Source organism: Myxine glutinosa, chromosome 13 (genome assembly GCF_964187855.1).
Source record: "Myxine glutinosa chromosome 13, kmMyxGlut1.1, whole genome shotgun sequence".
NCBI lineage: Eukaryota > Metazoa > Chordata > Myxini > Myxiniformes > Myxinidae > Myxine > Myxine glutinosa.
This window is the reverse complement of record NC_136273.1, coordinates 70468666-70488665: the sequence shown is the minus strand read 5'-3', so window position 1 is coordinate 70488665 and position 20000 is coordinate 70468666. Positions and strand designations below refer to the sequence as shown.

General features: G+C 41.3%; 1 protein-coding gene across 2 annotated transcripts in view; it reads left to right on the top strand.

Annotated features, from left to right (window-relative positions):
* The window catches only part of TUBGCP3 (tubulin gamma complex component 3), an 87808-nt gene that overhangs the window by 46097 nt on the left and 21711 nt on the right, over nucleotides 1-20000 (top strand). For both annotated transcript variants that reach the window (XM_068134574.2, XM_068134575.2), the window contains exons 17-20: nucleotides 1543-1678; nucleotides 9612-9700; nucleotides 9839-9970; nucleotides 10202-10342. In XM_068134574.2, coding sequence (XP_067990675.1) covers nucleotides 1543-1678; nucleotides 9612-9700; nucleotides 9839-9970; nucleotides 10202-10342 — 498 coding nt within the window. The remainder of the gene's footprint in view (nucleotides 1-1542; nucleotides 1679-9611; nucleotides 9701-9838; nucleotides 9971-10201; nucleotides 10343-20000) is intronic.

The window sequence follows — 20000 nt, the reverse complement described above, 5'->3', positions numbered from 1 at the left end:
AGAGTATTATTGTCTGTCAAGGTTTTGAGCGATGAAGTTTTTTTTTATTTGAAGAAAGTTATTAATCATTTCAGAAATTGTTGAGGACTCGACCCTGTACACCACATTGGGAGACTAGAGCGAAGTTGATGGCATGCCATAGCAAATCCCCGCATATGCCACTAAAAGCAAAGTTGAAAGATGGCAAAAAAAAATCCACGAGGAATGACCCAATATCAAATTTAGACTTAAAAATTTTTCGGTTTGACCCCTGTGACCTCATGTGCCATGCCGAGGGGCTAGGAACCGGGGGACAAATCAAAAAATTCGTTACATATTACATATGTCTCACACTGTTGATTGCACATACAAAGTTTCATTTAAAAAAATGTTTTTAAAAGTGCCTGTAATTATATTTTTGGGTATTTGATATTTTGAACTGTGGATTATAATATAAATATGTGGACAAGTGTGGATTATAATATAAATATGTGGAGACTCGTGTGATTATAATATAAATATGTGGAAAACTAGTGTGTATTATAATTACAATATAAATATGTGGAGACAAGTGTGGATTATAATATAAATATGTGGAAAACTAGTGTGGATTATAATTACAATATAAATATGTGGAGACAAGTGTGGATTATAATTATAATATAAATATGTGGAGACTAGTGTGGATTATAATATAAATATGTGGAAAACTAGTGTGGATTATAATTACAATGTAAATATGTGGAGACAAGTGTGGATTATAATTATAATATAAATATGTGGAAACTTAGTGTGGATTATAATTACAATATAAATATGTGGAGACAAGTGTGGATTATAATATAAATATGTGGAGACTCGTGTGATTATAATATAAATATGTGGAGACTGGTGTGATTATAATATACATATGTGGAGACTGGTGTGATTATAATATAAATATGTGGAGACTGGTGTGATTATAATATACATATGTGGAGACTGGTGTGATTATAATATACATATGTGGAGACTGGTGTGATTATAATATAAATATGTGGAGACTGGTGTGATTATAATATACATATGTGGAGACTGGTGTGGATACAGTTGGATTATAATTGAAGAGTTAACTCGGGATAGAAAGTTCTGTGAAATTAATTTTATTTCTCAAGAATAAATTTTTCCAAAATAATTCCTCACAGACCCAAGCATTTTCTGCTTTGAAATTGGAAACTTTTCTTGGGTGGAGAACGTGGTTTTACCTGGGTGACAGATTTTGTACAGAAGAGGGTAATGCTTGAGGGAAAGAACTTGACAGTTGTTACTTGTCCATACTTTTGCAAAGCCCTGGAAACTACTTGAACGTCGTATTCGCTCATTGCAGCTTGGATTGTCAATGAAGGATTAACTTGCATTCCCTTTCATTGTCACTGGTAGCGTTTCAGGTAATCTTGGGCAACCATGAAGACCTGGCTGGTATCTCAGATATCTCTGACCCATGCATGACCTGGTAATTGAAGGAACCCAGTAAATCTTTCCTTCCGAGTTTCCACTCCCCCCCCCAACTCCCCTTGTCCACAGGTGTTCACGGAGGAGAGCATGAAGCTGTACCGGCGTGCGTTTCACTTCCTATGGCATGCCAAGCGAACGGAGCACGCACTCACAGACATCTGGACGAACCAGATGTGCAATGGACGCCTGCTACACTCCCTGCCCGGTCTGTCACCCACACAATGGCACATGGGGTTTTATGTTTTTATTTGTTATCTTATCCCAGCAAACCTTCTCACGTTATTATATTTTAGAAATCCTGTTATCCTCACCATCGGTGGTTGCATGTTGGAAAAGCTTTGGCTTGCGTGGCTGTGAGTAAAATAGGTCAACAAGCTTGTTTCAGTAAGAGTTCCAAAATCACGACATGAAATTTATTTTCTACAAGTAACAAGGCGGTGCCACCACCTTGTCATTAAAGGCAACAGCTATCAGGCAGTTAGACGGCTTTGGCCGAACCATCTAGCGATACCTGCTTAACATCAAGTTGTACGACCGTGTTACAAAAGAGAGTCTAATGGAGATGATCGGCGACCGAAGGTGTCTCAGCAGTAGCAATGTGATGGAGTGAAAGGCAGCATGGCTGGGCCATGTGATTTGGCATGGTGGATTGGCAGCAGCTGTCATGTGTGGTTTTCCTGAGGGATGTCGTTTGGTAGGCCGAGTAAAGATGCACTGTGTTGATACATCCGAGAATGGTCAGGGTGCAATATCACTGAACTTAAAGCTGAAAAGACGGATTGTGTCGTAAGCAACTGTAGTGGTTCCTGCGTTGTATAATTTGAGGAGGCAACCATGGGCGAGATATCATGCTCACAGACAGAAACGGGTAAAGATATAACCTCCGTCCACCTTCAGTGGTGGAGGTGATTAAACATGGTTAACCAATTGTTGAATTGATTTTCTTGCGATGAGTTCACTGTATGTTAGTTACACAATACAGTGTGACTTTTACAAGGAGAATCGACAGGTTGAGCATCAGTTACACCTTCATCAGTACCACACCTGTTTTCCTTACCCCCATCAAACAGCGGAGCATAAACACACAAAGTTATTTTGATCAGTATTCGTCTGTCAGAAAAATACATGTCATGCTATATATTGTCGTGTGACTACCCTCTGATGAACAGGGTGACACGCAGGGTGACACGCAGGGTGACACGGACGACCAAACGAGCTTTAAACTCCAAGGCGTTCAATCCAATGGTGGACCTTCGTTATACGCGAGGGAAAGGGGGCTGACGAACTTACCTGGACGGCTCTACCATACATCTTCGCACCTGGATAAATTAACTCAAACGACATGGAATTAAAATGTACAAAAATACCAGCTTTATTAAAGAAAATGCCGGTCACAAAATAATGCACGATAAAATTATATTCCTAATTGGAGCGCTCCCACACATACCCGTATACAGACAAGGGATAAATTAACTGAAAAATAAATGTGTTGTTTGTAGCACTTAGCTCAAATCGGCTGGTGTATCTCGTCAGGAATTGTCAAAGATCGGCTGAGGCCTTGGCGGGAACCGCACGCTTTGCCCCACAGTGTGTGGGTGGGAAAACCAGGCCTCCATGCACAGTTCGCTCTTCCAGCCGCGCTTATCTTTGTTGTCCTCGCGCGGGAAGCTGCAGCTCTCGGTCCGCAGTCCTTCCTCCTCACGATCTCTATGAAGATGTCTATGAACACGACTGTTCGTGATCAATCTCCCTTGTGCAAGACAAGCCAAAAAGCGACTGTTCGCTATGGGATCCAGAAAGTGAAGAGGCGAGAAGAGAAAATGTCCGCTGTTCCAACTCTTTTGTACTTGAGGCTCTGACGTCATCCCACGACGTCTCCGTGTCCGCTCCTATCAGCGAGTCCCATCTTACCAGTCCTTGTGCCAATCAAATTCCGGACCAATCACTGGTCTTCGAGGCGTGGCCTCACGGACCTTTTGTCCTGTGTGCTCACCAAGTCGATGTTATCCACAGTAGTATTCGATGCCTGGTTCCGGTTGGTTTTTAATTAGTGTCATTAATTATGGTGTCGATTGCCTGGCTTGTCTATGGTGCATAGTGCGGTCATAAGGAACACAGGAAAAGATTACAGAGGCAATTACATACATGGGATTAATTACCCATAATCCCTTGCTAATTAACAAACCCCACCCCTCTCATGGGGATGAAGATGCACTCTCTTCCACAGCATATGGTCCGCAAATTTCCTACTTATGATACATTGAGGCTTCTTCTTCTTCACGACAGTCGGAGCACACTAATCTATACATTCTACCTGGCTCTAAGGTAATCATTGTCTACCCCCTACAAACATAACAATATTTAATTCTGCACATACAGTATTTTACTGTCATGTAATTTGACAATTTCCACCAGCGACATTATTTTGATCTGAGGGTGTAAAAAGGGCAAATTACAACCAGAGAGGGCATGTTTTGTCCACTTCTTTATTTTGAACAATCTGATGTATTATAGTCAGTAAGGAAGGTTGTGGTCAACAATTGAAAACATTTTTGAAATGGGATACACACATTAGTCCAAGACACATAAACTTTTTATTTTAAAATTTCCATTTAATGTCCCTCGACTTCATTTCACTTGCTCCATTTGTCTTTCAAACTGCCAATGCCTGTATAAATGCAAGAACGGCACTCGGTAGAGTGCATACCTCTGCCAGAATGAGCAGTTTATGTTTTGTATCCCACTGATGGGCCGGATCTGGATCTGGACCTGAACCAATATCTAATCGGCTTGTTCTTGTCACCTACCCAACTCATCCACCAGGTTTTGTCATAACTTGTCCACAACGTTTTGAGAAATCGTGCTATTCTGTTTATCGTTTTTGGTCATATCTCTCAATGGGAACAATCACTTAAAAATTATCGGATCCGCATCTTTACCAACAAACAATCAATTCATCTTGTCATATACCCACCCTGTCCAACAAATTTCGTCAGATCCATCCGTAACTTTTTGAGATATCCTGCTCACAGCCAAACAAACACAAAAACGGGTGAAAACGTAACTTCCGGCCGCCTTCAGTGGCAGAGGTACCAAGTTGTTTTTAGATTGCTACTTCAGCTGTGCCTCCATTACTTCAGTCAGTTCTTCCTCATCAAGATGTCAACAACCACTCAGGTGGGACTTCAAATGTTGGAATTGATAATGGCCGCTGGGGGCATGCTCTGGAGCTGTATGAGGGTGACACAGTCAGATGGCAGTTTGAGCGACACAGGCCCTATACACTGGCGTGAGGCACAAGGGAGTAGCACACCTTTGGTCAACATCCATCAGCATTTATCCTTGATGGCCTGTTGCAGTTATTGCATGAGGCTGGCATAATAGTCTCGTGTGGTTGTTGTTTTGTGAAGCATATAGTCAATCAGCCGGACTCCCTTGACATTCAGAAAATCGAGACCATGATGCCTCCACACTTCATCACCAGTTACCAACAAGTGATGAGGTCGGCTGTGTCTGTGTTTATCAGTATGAGAAGCTTACTACATGATACCAGCTTTTGTTGTTGATCGTGTGTGCTGAGGTTGCAGGAGACTTGCCGTGCTGAGACCTTGGACACACCCAAGTGTCTGTGGAAGGGATAACACTGCCTTTCCAAAGTGTTGAGTATGGTGGACATGCCTATGTATTGAGAAATTCCATGTTCTCTGGACATTTTGGTGATCTTAACATGGAGGTCATCCATGATTAATGCTTCAACCTGAGCAAGTTTGTGGGTCAGTCGCACCTTCCGGCTGTACTGACCCGGGGTCACCTTCAAGGGACTCGCCTAACCGTTTGAAGTCAGCCGCTCATTTGGCTACTGCAGAATATAAATGACCACCATGATTTCCTTGATTTATTTTGAGCTGAAACCTTCTTCACATGAAAATGTGATTACCGTACCCACCGATGCTCTCTTCAAGCAAGATCCATAATAGTTTGATGTCGCAACCTCTTGATGCTACTCTGGAACACCAAGCGACTTGGAATCGATGAAACTACGAGCATATGACAAACGTAAATTTCAGTTTATAACGGAAGTAAAACCATGGCACTCGAATGTCGAGGAATAGCCCATTCTGAGAACTTTTGACGCCTCTCTTATTATAGTCTTCACCTCTGTGCATGGACCATTTGGCGGTCATTACTGGAGCTAAGAGGCATTCATATGTTATCATCAACGTCACCTACACAGAAAGGCATAAATATATTCCAATGCTTAGCTGTCGATAACGTGTTCTTGCCGCTTGATGCAGCTTCAAATAGAATGGCATCCAGTAGGGTGCATATACCTCCACCTGGCTGAAGAGTTTATTTGTTTCCCATCGATAGGCCGGATCTGCATCAGAACCTTAACCAAAATCGAATCTGCTTGTTCTTGTCAGCTACCCAACTCATAAACCACGTTTTGTCATAATCTGTCCACAAACTTTTGAAATATTCTCTCGATGGCCTCGTCTCTCGATGGTGAAGGATCACTTAACAAATTTAAAAATTCTCGTATCCGGATTCGGATCTTCACCAACATCGAATATATTCGTCCTTGTCACTCACCCAACCTGTCCGTCACGTTTCGTCTGGATCCGTCCATACCCTCTTGAGATATCCTGCTCACGAGCGAGCAGACGGGTGAAAACATAACGTCCGTCAACCCTCGGTGGTGGAGGTAAAAAGGATTTTCTTGAAAACTGTGGGACATTCAAAAAGTTATACAAAAGATATTCACACCAGCCCAAGACATGCCCAAAAAGTTGTTGTGTGCGTGCATGCGTATTGTACTTACAAACTCGAAACCTATACATCGAATAATGAAAATACCAGTGTCTTGGACAATTGTGAGTATCTCGTTCGTACAACTTATTCAAAGTCCCTCCTATTTCAATTTCTTGTTTGTTATTTTACATTTGCGGATAGAAAGATGTACCTTTTGAAAGCGAGGCATAAGCTTACTTTGTACATCTACCAGGAAAAAAGTAATCTCAAAAGGTATATATATTTTTTGTCAAAAATTTTAGGTGGTGCTTTGTTTATTTAAAATACCATGTTTGGTATTCCCTTTAACTTGACATTTATCATCAATTGACCAATGAGAAGCTGTATTTATGGTCCCATGGGGTTGCTTAAGCAATTCTTTATTTCATTCTGGGAAAGACTTTCATTCCATGTTAAATACCTTCAGGGCAAATGGTAACCTGTTCATGTGCAGTGTGTCATTCCGGCTGATTGGCTGCCACCTGCTAACGTTGTGACCAATGAGCTGTGACTGATGGAAGCTGGTTGGATGCGTCTGTGTCAAGTTGCATATTCGCCCGTAAGGCCCACATCAAAGAAACCTTTCATCCTAACTTGTCAAGTAGACTGACAAAAGCTCACTATGCAGGTGTGGTGGTGGTGGCGGTGGTGGTGGAGGCCCATACCATTGCCAATGCATGCATCGGGGTGCTAACGACAACTTGTGAACATTTCTGTGGCTAAGAACCAATCGTGATCTGGTCGCCACTCCATTGCATGGTGCAGAATTTTCTAATTCGATCGGCCATGGGAAGCAAACCCACACGGTTGAGGGCAGTACAGCAAGGTTTTAACCACTCAGCCATTCCCTTGCAGGTGTAAATCCACGAAGGTTTACTGTGACTCGTGCCAATTTTCCTTCCGGTCATGTGTTGGGAATTGCCTCGACCTTTGACCTTTGGTGTCTGGGGATGCTGATTAATCCTTGGGTACGGGGCAAGACAGATTGATCTGCATTAAAGTCTTGTGAAGTTTTATATGTTTAATAAAGATGTGAGGCACTTTGCACAAGCTAATTAAGGCAAAGGGCAATTGTCTCTGACAAATCATGACCGTGGCATATCCACAACCTTGATATTCCCACCTATTGTACATGTGCAAATGAGCTAACCCAAAGCTGCAGAATAAATTGGAGTACGTACCCTGTATACATTGCTTATGATTTCCAAAACATATTGTGGATTTTGTTTCGTTGACCACTTTTTAAAAGATTTTTTTATGCCTTCGCCAACAAAGTCGCCGGAGGCATCATGTTTTTGAGTGTCCATGCATGCATCCTTGATAGGTTTTTGTTACCACGATAACTTGAACGAACCACACACCACCTTTAGATGCCATTTTTCCCCGCAGAGCAGGGGTTGGCCTTTTTCGGGCACCGTTGTCCCCTTTTTGAAGCAATATTTTATGGCCGGATGCCCTTCCTGCCGCCAACCCTGTTAGTCCCCTCTTGTGACACACAGGGAATTACCAGTGAACTGGTACTCAATTTGCCGACCTCGGAAGGATGACAGGCTGAGTCAACCCCTCTGGCATTAATTCAGCGATCGACCGGGATTCGAATCCAGGATCCTAGGATCCCAAGCCGGCACCCTAACCACTAAGCCAACACCAGGCTTGATAACTTGAATGGCTGAAAATATTTAAATCAAACTTCGACCAAGGTAGGTACTATGATGTAACTATGAACTGATTCGATTTTGGGGTCAAGAGCTCTTACACGAGCCTCGATCTTGTATACAAAAATAAATATATGTAATAATAATGAAAGAGGTCAGAGGTCATGTTCGGTGAAAATCCTGTTACCATGATAATTTGTGAACCAGCGATGGGATATTTACCAAAGTTGGTACAAGTATGTATTATGATGCAAAAAGATAAACTGATTTGATTTTGGGATCAAGAGGTCAAAGGTCAGTGTAATCGGTTATTGTTACCATGAGTACTTAAGAACATGGAGGGAACTACGTCAAACTTGGTACAAGTATGTATAATGATGTAAAGGTAAACAGATTCGATTACGGGGTCAAGAGGTCAAAGTTCAGAGGTCCCGTTGGGTACAAATTCTGTTATTGTGATAACCTGTGAGCCAGTGATAGGATTTTGAGTAAACTTGGTACAAGTACATATTATGATTCAAAGACAAACTGATTTAGATTTAGGCGTCAAAGGTCAGAGGTCATGTCATGTAAAAATGTGAAACTTGAGAACAGCTGAAGGGATCTAAATCGAACTTGGTACAAGTATGTATAATGATGTCATAATGTGGGTGGAGGCATATCAGTCAACATCGAAGAGTGCTGTTGTTGATTAATTTTAGATCACAATGCCTGGTGTTGGGCTAGCGGCTAGGGTGCCAGCTTAGGATCCAAGGATCCTGGGTTCGAATCCCGGTCGATTGCTGAATTAACCCCAGGGGGGTTGACTCAGCCTGTCATCCTTCCGAGGTCGGCTAATTGACTACCAGTTCACTGGTAATTCCCTGCTTGTCGTAAAAAGGCGACAAAAATGGCTGGCGTCAGGAAGGGCATCCGGCCGTAAAACATTGCTTCACGAAGGGGACCAAAAAACAACAACAACCACGGTCCCCGAAAAAGACCAACCCCCGCTTTGCGGGGAAAAATGGCCTCCAAAGGTGGTTTTTTTTTTGGTTTTTTTTATGCCAGCTTTACATGTCCATCCAAGGATGGCACGCTCTTGGCATGCAGGCCCTCCTTCCTGTTAGCAATTATGCACCAGAATAGCAATTTTGTTAAATAAATCAGATCTCATCATGGTTGAACTCAGAACCAGACATTTCCTATATAACCTCATGGCTACCAAGTAATCTACCCTGTCGTTCTTGGAATACCTCGAGCATAAAAGAAAGTAAAGTTTGCATACAAATGGTAGAGTTTAGGTGATCACATGTAATGATCAGGTTTGGGTAGTGATTGGCTGCTTTAAAGAGGTCCTGTAGCAGGTACTCTTGATACCTATTTACCAGTGCCGCATGTGTACCATGTTTGAGGTTTTTCCTTTGTTGCTGTTTCCACAATGAAAATCCTCTGATCAAGAATTTGGCATGTTTGGTGTGATCAGGTTGGGCCTTTAGTAATGCCAAGTTCGAATCTCATTACTATTTTCATTTGTCTCTTGATGTCCTTGTAATTCCGTGTAAAAGTGAACTGACATCTGTTTCCTTTTCTACATGTGATATACATATAGAAGCTAATAAAGAATGCTTTAGTGACCATATCCGTTAGTGTTTTCATGTTGGTGATACCTGGAATCAAAGTTGCAGTTTCATTGTTTTCTTGTTTTGTTTCTAGAGCTCTTTGGCGTTCTCCATCAGTGTAACATCCTTGCTGCCGAAATGATCCACTTTGTACATCAGATGCAGTATTATATTACCTTTGAGGTATGGTCGGTATTTTGGGCCTATTTATCTTTTTGTCTCTGTAAATTGCATCAGCGATTTATATTTTGAAGTTTTACCTGTATTGGTGGAAATGTGTTGAGTGAAAGTGGATTTGCCTCATTCTTCCGGCATGTGCAGGTGCTGGAGTGCTCATGGGCGAGCCTGCTACGTGTCGTGCACCAAGCTGGTGACCTGGACCACATCTTGGCGGCACACCATGATTTTCTGGACGCGGTCATTTCACGGTGTCTGCTTGAGAAAGAGTCATGGGTGGGTGTTCTTAGAATGTCCCACTTTTGAACAAGATGGCTTAAGTCTAGTACGTACAAAACCACTGCTGCTGGATTGAATGTAGGGGCGATTTGCTTTCACGGCATTAGGAGTCCGAGGATTGCGACTATCGTCTCGATGTGTCTTGGAATTGCACATGCACCTTGAGCATCGCAAAAGTTAGCCTCACTGTGAGGAGGAACCGTCCTGTTGTTTGATCCGTGTTTGCAGGCAATGCTCACTCAACTGCGCACAATCTTCGACCGGATCCTTGCATTTCAAGGTACCCAGGAGGCCTTGCATCAAACGGCACTCTCCGAGCTGGGTCGTAGGTTAGAATACCGTCGACTCATCGAACAGACCGAGGAACAGGTAAACCTGAGTGACGTGTCATGTTTGGGCCAAGTGGTCTTGTGTCGGTCATTTATGGCTCAAAACCAGTTTAACATTTTGCTTTCAGTATGAATGGTCAAGGTGTTTTAATTGGAATCTGGTGTGTTTTGTGATTTGATGTTTGTTGTTGTTGTTGTTTTGCTCCAAATTTAAATTTAAGAAAAATAAAAACGTGTTCCTTTGTTCTTTGTTCATACCAAAGCATTTTGCAAATTTTAACATGCGAGTACACACGTGTTCGGTTTCTATCATATAACGATTTCTGTTGTTGACTTGCCATGACCTAAAGCATTGTAAAAGGCAGTGGTTTATGTACACCTGGTGAACAGCACACCGCTATCTGTTGTCGTTAAAGAGGGGGAGGGGGAGAAGAAAATAACCAATTTTACCATTTGTTTGGAAAAAATAAATAAAAGATAAAGCGATGAACAATGATGTAGGTCCGCTCCTTGTTGTTGTTTTTGTTGTTGCTGATTATCCCTGGTCAGTTATGCTCGACCAAGCCCACTGCACTGCACTCAGGTCTGAATGTAAATCTGGCCTATCAGTTTGATACAAAACGTAAACTCTTCAGCCTGGTGGAGGTATGTGCTCTACCGAGTGCCCTTCCAGTTTCTAATGCTGTGATAGACATTTAGCATTCTAACGAATGTGTGAACTGTGGGTATATGTAATTTATTTACCTTTCTGTTGTATACCGCTCCTTTCCTAAGCCATTCCCAGGCGCTGCATAACGTCATTGCCAGGCACCGAAGGGGGCCCGGCAATGACGCGTACTGAAAGGAAGTACTCAGTTTTCACTCCGGTTTCTTTCTTGTTACTTGGCAAGAATAAAACAAAAATTTTGCAAGTATGTTGATCACTCTGGTTTGCGTGTTTTTTGTCTGTCTGTTTGTCTGCTCAGTGTTATACTTGCCTACAGGTCACAGTTTTTAACCAATCTTCACGAAACTTCACCAAATGATAGAGTTTGTGGTCCGACAAAATCTGTGTGTGTGTGTGTGTGTGTGTGTGTGTGTGTGTGTGTGTGTGTGTGTGTGTGTGTGTGTGTGTGTGTGTGTGTGTGTGTGTGTGTGTGTGTGTGTGTGTGTGTGTGTGTGTGTGTGTGTGTGTGTGTGTGTGTGTGTGTGTGTGTGTGTGTGTGTGTGTGTGTGTGTGTGTGTGTGTGTGTGTGTGTGTGTGTGTGTAATGTTACCGATAGACTCCTAAACGGAGAGGCTTACGTGCTTGATATTTGACATAGACATGGCCATTGAGCGTGGGACGAACATGGCCGAACTCAAAATATTTGACGATCCATATTTTTTATTCATATTTACCTCAGCGCATTTCAGCGCACGGAATCAACGGAATCAGAGCAGGTGGGCGCTGATTCGCTCAGAGCGATCACGTGATGACGATATGAACGATATGACGCTATGAACGATATGACGCTATGAACGATATGACGATATGACGCTATGAAAAAAAAAATCGCTATGACGCTATGAAAAAAAAAATCGCTATGACGCTATGAAAAAAAAAATCGCTATGACGCTATGAAACGCTATGACGCTATGACGCTATGAAAAAAAAAATCGCTCGCTTTGCCAAGGGGCTCGCTCCCCCCCCCCTCGTTCCCCTCCCTCTCCCCTCCCCCGCCCGGCAATGCCGGGTACTTCTGCTAGTCCTATATATTTTTGAGGTCAAAAGGTCAACATAGGCCAAAGGTCAACCACTTTTTTTCAAATAACTAAAATCCTCAATTTTAATCTGGTTGACTTGAAATATGAATAGGATTTACATATCGGCTAACTGAATTCAACCACAACCTATTTTTGAGATCAGCGTAGGCCAAAAGGTCAACATAGGCCAAAGGTCAACCACTTTTTTGAAATTTCTAAAATCCTCAATTTTCAGCCTGTTGACTTGAAATTTGAAAAGGATTTGCATATCAGCTTACTGAAACCAACCACCAACTATTTTAAGGTCAACATGGGCCAAAAGGTCAACATAGGGCAAATTTCTAAAATTGTCAATTTTCATCTGATTAATTACGGTTGATTTGCATATCAGGTCACTAAATTCAACCACTAATTATTTTGAGGTCAAAAGGATGCTCTACTGAGTGCCATTCTACTTTGTTCTGTTTTGGCAAGTGTCGCTCTGAGTGATTTTTCATTTGTTACTTGCCAAAAAAAAAAAAAAAAATTTTGCAAGTATGTTGTTCACTCGGTTTGTGTCGTGGTGTTTGTGTTTTTGTCTGGCCGCTCACTTGTACTTTCCTACAGGTTACAATTTGAAACCGATCTCCACGAAACTTCACCAAATGGTAGAGTTCGTGGTCTGACAAAATCATATATATTTTTGAGGTCAAAAGGTCAAAAGGTCAACATAGGCCAAAGGTCAACCACTTTTCTTTAAATTTCTAAAATCCTCAATTTGCATCCGATTGACTTGAAATTTAAATAGGAGTTACATATCGGCTAACTGAATCCAACCACCAACTATTTTTCAGATCAACATGTCATAAGGTCAACATAGGCCAAAGGTCAACCTTTTTTTTAAAATTTCTAAAATCCTCAATTTTCATCCGATTGACTTGAGAGTTGAATTTGCTTTTCATTTCAGCGAACTGAATTCAACCACCAACTATTTTTGAGATCAGCATAGGCCAAAAGGTCAACATCGGCCAAAGGTCAACAACAATATCAAATTTCTAAAATCCTCAATTTTCATCCGATTCACTTGAAATCTGAATAGGATTTGCATATCAGCTTACTGAAACCAACCACTAACTATTTTTGAGATGAACATTGGCCAAAAGGTCAACATAGGCCAAATTTATAAAATTGTCAATTTTCATCCAATTAACTTAAACTTTGAAGTTTATTTGCATATCAGGTTACTGAATTAAATCACTAATTATTTTTGAGCTCAAAAGGATGCTCTACTGTGTGCCATCTACTTTGTTCTGTTTTGGCAAGTGTCGCTCTGAGTGATTTTTCATTTGTTTGTTTGTCCAGGCGATATCTCAGCCATCCTTTGAGCTAGGAAGCTGTAATTTCGGCACAATGGTGAGCAAGTGCTTTGGAAAAAACAGTATTTTTTTGTTTGATTCATCAATTAATTGATTAGTTCCTTCATTATTATCGATTAATTGCTTTTTTATTTCCTTTTTCTTGAAATTTGCACCTTTTGAGCTCGGAAGCTGATTTGAACACGACAATGACCAAGTGATTTGGCTGTAAAGGGTATTTTTGATTTATTGATTATTCAATCATTTCATTTTTTCGATTAATGACTTATTTAATCTTCAAAAAGTTACAGCTTCGGATGAAGTGCTTTAGTGGTTTCGGTGACTAAGAAACCACTAAAGCTTTAGTGGTTTCGGCCATTTGACTAAAAATATTTTATGATCATTATTTATTGATTTTAATTATGCAATTAATCAATTATTGTACACCTCTCCCTCCTAATAGTCTGTGCTGCACGGCGGTATCGCCGGGTGCCAAGGGCGCCCCAGAAATGCCGCGCTGGAGGATGTTATTTATTTATTTGGCATGGGGGCGGTGTACTTTGAATGTATCTGTACTTGTTTTTATTACTCGCAAAATCGAAGATTTTTCAAGTGTATTGGTCGGTTGCGTTTGTTATTCTGTCTGTCTGACCTTCAGGTCACAATTCTAAACTGATCGTCACGAAACTTCACCAAGCTGTAGAGGTCGTCACAATTGAGAAGCCTATTGATTTTGACGTCAAAGGTCATCTTGACGTTGAATTTCTACAATCGACATTTTAAATCCGATTGACTTGAAAATTGAACAGCATATGTATATTGAGTCACTAAATTGGGAAACCAACTATTTGAGGTCAAAAGGTCAAAGGTCAACTTGAGCTCAAATTTCCAAAATCTATTTTCATCTGAAAAACCGTCACTTTTCATCCCATTGACTTGGAAATTGAACAGGATTTGCACATTGATTCACTAAATTGGGAAACTAACTATTTTTGAGGTCAAAATGTCAAAGGTCAACTCGAGGTCAAATTTCCAAAATTATCAATTTTAATCTGAAAAACAGTCAATTTTCATCAGATTGGCCTTAAAATAGAACATCATTTGCATATAGTCACTAAATAGGGAAACCAACGATTTTTGAGGTCAAAGGTCATCTGGAGGTCGAATTTCTAAAATCACCATTTTTAATCCGATTGACTTGAAAATTTAACAGCATTTGCATAGCACCTCACTGAATTGGGAAACCAACTATTTCTGAGGTCAAAAGGTCAAAGGTCAACTCAAGGTGAAACTTCTAAAATCATTTTTCAACTGAAAAATCATCACTTTTCATCCTATTGACCCGAGCTTTGATCAAGATCATCTATTTTAATCTTGATGAAATGGACAATTTGCTGTATCAATGGCATCCTTTTTTGGTGGGGGGGGGGAGGTGGATTTTGCAAGTGTCGTGCTCTGCATGACGTCTTCTTGTTTTATTTCTGTGTATTTTATCATTCCAAAGTGAAACGTATAATGGGACACCCCCTCTGGTATGCTCCAGTGCAGCTCTCCTCACCTCCAAAACCTTTGCCGCTTCCGTCAGTCAAGTCACTCCCTCTACAGATCATGACCCACAAATACCTATATCTTCCCCAATGTGTACTTTTCAGTGTGAAGAGTGCTGCTAAAGGAATTGGGGGTGGGGTGCTCAACAGGATGAATTCGTTGTCACATATGAGTTACTGAGACAAATGATCACGAGAGTATATTTGTCTTTGTCTGTGCAGTTTGGTCCTAAAGCACCACCTATCATTGATTGCGTTTATTTTCACCGCTCAAACACGGCAGGTATGGTGGCTGCGTCAGAAATGCACAAACAGAGAGAGGCAAAGGTAATCGGACAACCGTAATAACAACGGGCCAAAAAAGCTCGAGGCCAATGCCCACCACTCTTGCCCGGTGTACAACGGTGTGAACCTTTTAATGCCTCCGTCGACAAAGTCGCCGGAGGCATTATGTTCTCGGATTGTCAATCTGTCTATACGGGCTAAACCTCGTTTTTCTCAGCAACCACATGTCCAATTGAGATAAAACTTTCAGGGTAGGAGTGACACACCCATGCAGAATGTTTTTTATGATAATTGTGATGTCATAGGTCTTGTGGTATGGCAACCATGTTGGATTAAAAGCAAATAATGAAAAAATTATTTCTCGGAAACCTCTGAATGGAAAATTTTTCAACTTGGCACATTGTCAAGCACTCCCAATGGGGGAACAAAAGCATGATAATGACATCATAGGTGAAGTGGTATACCAGCCAAAAATGTTTTAATCGAATTCCTTATCCTAAAAATCTGAAATTGCATGGACATGATCTATGACCCATTTGTATTGAAATATTAAATTTATGACATCATAGGTCACATGGTTTGGCAGCCATATCGGATTGAAGGAAAATATTAAATAATTATATCTCTGAAACCGCTCACCCTATCGATGCGAAATTTTAAAACTATCATCTAACAGCACTGTTGCATACAGTTTGAAAATGATGATGTCATAGGTCACTGGTTTGGCAGCGATCTTGGATAGAAAAACGAACCTTATCCGATCAACACAAAACTTCACAAACGTGATCCCCTACCCATACATATGCAGATGGCGGAGGCATATTGGCGACACAGTCACATTGTTCTCGTTACTTTTGTGATATGTACACAGCACGTCTTGTCATACACTGTGTTGTTTGTCCCATGCTGTGTACTTCGGTTCTGTACTGTGCATATGCTCTTATAGTTGCTTGCGACCTGAGTACTACACACATTCAAGGTGGACAGACACTCGGGATGTATTGTTTCCCGCAATTCGAGTTTGATATGAGAGGGAACCTCCCCCCCCCCCTCCCCGCCTCCCGGGCAACTGTCCCCATGATCCCAATGTTTTCCGTCCCGACAATCGTCTTCCGATACTCGTTCAAGTACGGTAATCCTATGACAATATATTTCTGGAAATTAACAAGGAGAAGGCATAAGCCAATTTTATCAACTTGGTTGTGCTTGGTCATATCTATGAAAGCTCTTCATTTAATTCCAACAGAGAAAAGCAGGGAAGAGACTATGCCTTATCTGGATTGGTATTCCTCCTTTCCGAAGTATTCCCTTTGAGGTCTATTGCTCCTCAAATAATTACCCCATTCCTATTTGGGTGTGTGAGGTCATCTATAATAGTAGTATGTCCGCTGCATCATGACAATCTTCAGATCAATGTAAGAAGTGAAAATGCAACCTTTGATTAACGTTTATAGTCCTGCTTTGGTGACAACCCTAAGATGTTACCTTTGAGGTCTGGAAATGGGCTTATTTGGCAAAACATCATCCTGTGTAGTCACCAAGACACTTTTACATTTGTAAGCAATTTCACGATTACCCTCCCAACACAATTCCTTGTGTACACTGGGTTAACTATTCGTCGTGTACACTGTTATTTTTTCGTTGTGTACACTGGGTTAACTATTCGTTGTTTACACATGGTTATTTCTTTTTTGTGTATATTGGGTTAGTTAGTCGTTCGTTGTGTACAATAGATTAGTTCTTTGCTGTGTACACTGGGTTAACTATTTCTTGTGTACACTGGATTGGTTCTTTGTTGTGTACACTGGGTTGGTTCTTCTTTGTGTACACTGGGTTAACTATTCGTTGTTTACACTGGGTTGGTTCTTTGTTGTATACACTGTGTTGGTTCTTTTGTGCACACTGGGTTGGTTCTTCTTTGTGTACACGGGGGTCGGTTCTTCGTTGTGTCGACGGGATTAGGTCTTCGTTGTGTGGATGGTGTTGTTGATGGCGAGGCCATTTTGTATCCACAATGTGAAGTCTGTTTATTTGACTTTGGGTCGAACATCACGGCCAAGTTTTATCTCCGGGCATTATTGTTTACTTTTTGCATCGAAAGGGTTTTGTGTTGATTTTATTCGTAACTTCACTGTATCCTGTCCAGGTGTTTCGGTTATGTGCGTAATATGAGATTCAATTTTGGCTGCAGTGTCAGGGGATGTCGATTGGCCCTTCAAACGGCAGCATTTTAACCATTGTTGGATCTTGAAGGATTCGTTTGAGTTGTTTCTTAATAAGCACAACGTTAAGGTCACGCAATGATGTTCACCTCGTCAATTCTACTCCCGCACAGGTTACTCACCTTTTGTGCAACTACAATGCTGGTCTAGCTTTGTTTCAACGGTATTTCTTTCAGGGAGAAAGTATTTGCAACCACATATTTAGTGAAAAAGAAAACTACAATCTCTTGGGTTGATCTGGGCAGTCAACCACTAGGTGGCACTTGTCACCTGCCATCTTGGTAGGACACATGAAGATGGATTATTATGACATCGATTCCCTCAACTATATTGTTTTCCATCATTTTTTTGGAGTTAACTTTTGCTCAAAAACAAATTTGATGCACAGTTGTAAGTGGTGAAGAAAGACAGACTATGTTTAAACTAGCAGAAGTCCCCGGCGTTGCAGGAGGAGGGGAGGGGAGGAGAGGAGAGGAGAGGAGAGGATGGGTTGGAAGGGGAGGGGGGAAGGGGAGGGAGGGTGAGGGGATGGAAGGGGAGGGGAGGGGAGGGAAGGGGAGGAGCGGGAGGGGAGGGGAGCAGTCAGAAGTGGAAGCTCTTTTACGGAGAATTTATATCTTAAGGGTGTAGTACTGGTGAAAAATTGAGAAAACTACATAGGTACCTTTGAGAGGCCTTTACACAAAAACAAAGTCAAGTTAATATCTAATTTTCAGTTTTTCTTGAAAGATATAATCTTGGCTTTAACTCAGACCAGTTTCAACGCTTCTTTGTCATATTACATGCATATAATTTGCATAAATTAGACCGTCAATAAAAAACAAGGAAAAACAAAGAACACATTTCTACTTCTATCTTCTATGTCACCCATCATTCTTTTCACACAAAGCTTGGTACATGTATTATACATGTGTTACTCTACTACCTGATGAGAGGATTTTGTGAAATTATGTCAAATGTTCACTAATTAGCTAATTATGCCAATTACCAGATAAAACTTGGTTGTCCTTCAATAAATCCACAATGGAGTCCTCCACAGTCCTCCCCACCCCTCTAAACGGTGGGTTATATCTTAAAAGGGAGGGGAGAGGGGGAGGGAGGAGGGGAGAGGGGGAGGGAGGAGGGGTGGGGAGGGGTGGGGAGGGGGGAGGCAGGCAGGAGAGGAAGGGGAGTGGCTCATGTTTCTGAGTGAATGTGGCTCACGTTTCTGAGTTAAGTGTGATGCCGATCAGGAAGAAGAAGCTGTACTACCAACTTTGTACACTTCCGGAATTGTTTGATATATTTGTATTCAAATGTCTGGTAATTGTTTTGTATTTATTTATGCGAATGTGTACTTGTATATAACTGTCATTCATTTAAAAAGGCTTCGGCACGATCGAGCGAATTTTTTTTTTTTTTAACTCCAAAAAAACGAATGATTTTTCATTTTTTTCCCTTTTTTTGCCTAGAACACTCCCAGGCACTCACTGAGGAACCTCTGAAAGTTTGATAAAGATCCGTTCAGCCATCTCTGAATAAAACGCGGACACACACACAGACAACTCGCTTATATATATATATATATATATATATATATATATATATATATATATATATATATATATATATATATATATATATATAAATCGGGATTTAAATTTCATTCAAAAATTGATCGAGACGTCTATTCTCTTTCAAACATTCAAACCGACAGAGGTAGTTATTTATCACAGCATCTGTAGAATTTTCACCCTTTTACTCAACTCCGTTTCGCTGTTATTTGGTGGAGCAAAAAGTCAACTGAGCTTTATAGATATTTAGATTATCTGAAATGGAAGTCGCAGCATGAGAAGGCTGTCACCGGCCGGTGTCGAATCTCCTTTCATCTGATCGAACGTGTCCGGGTACCTCGAGTCTAGTCGAGTGAAAAGGCTCGTTTTGCCTTTGAGGTCCAGATGACTGCATCACCTCCAGCAGGTGAAACTGGAGATAGGAGCGAGGTGCATGAGGATTTGTCCTGGCACCCGTCCCACTTCATTTCTGTGCGTCTCCACGTATTGCCAGGTGTGTAAATTTCTCACATTTCGGGACAAAACTCCCAGCTCCACCGGCTCCTGTCGGTGTTAACCTGATGCACCGCCATTTTAAATGCAACTAATCCATTCTCTTTCGAACAAGACATCGCGATTGTGACGCCTGTGTTCCTCATTGAGCTGGTGATGTCGATGACGTTGGTATTTTCCATTGCTGTGGAGTGTGTAATCTAATGTCCACATGGAGCCGATCATTCAATCATTTTTTTTTTCATTCATTCATTGAAGCATGTGCCCATTGGCTAAGCCTCACCTCCATTTGCATAATCGCCTTTGGTGGACTCAAGTTCTCACCATCACTGGTGGGTGACAAGTTCTGAGAAAGTCATTGATGTCACAAATGGCTGATTAATTCCTGTGTTGTCATTATCTGGTTTGTTTGATTGACGGAGCTGATCTTGAGCAAATGAAATTAGAATCTGCTGAAGTTGCCTTCCATTCAGGAGTATAAAATTCGATCCACTCACTGTGTACACCAGGAATACACATCTTGTCTCATTCTGCAACATT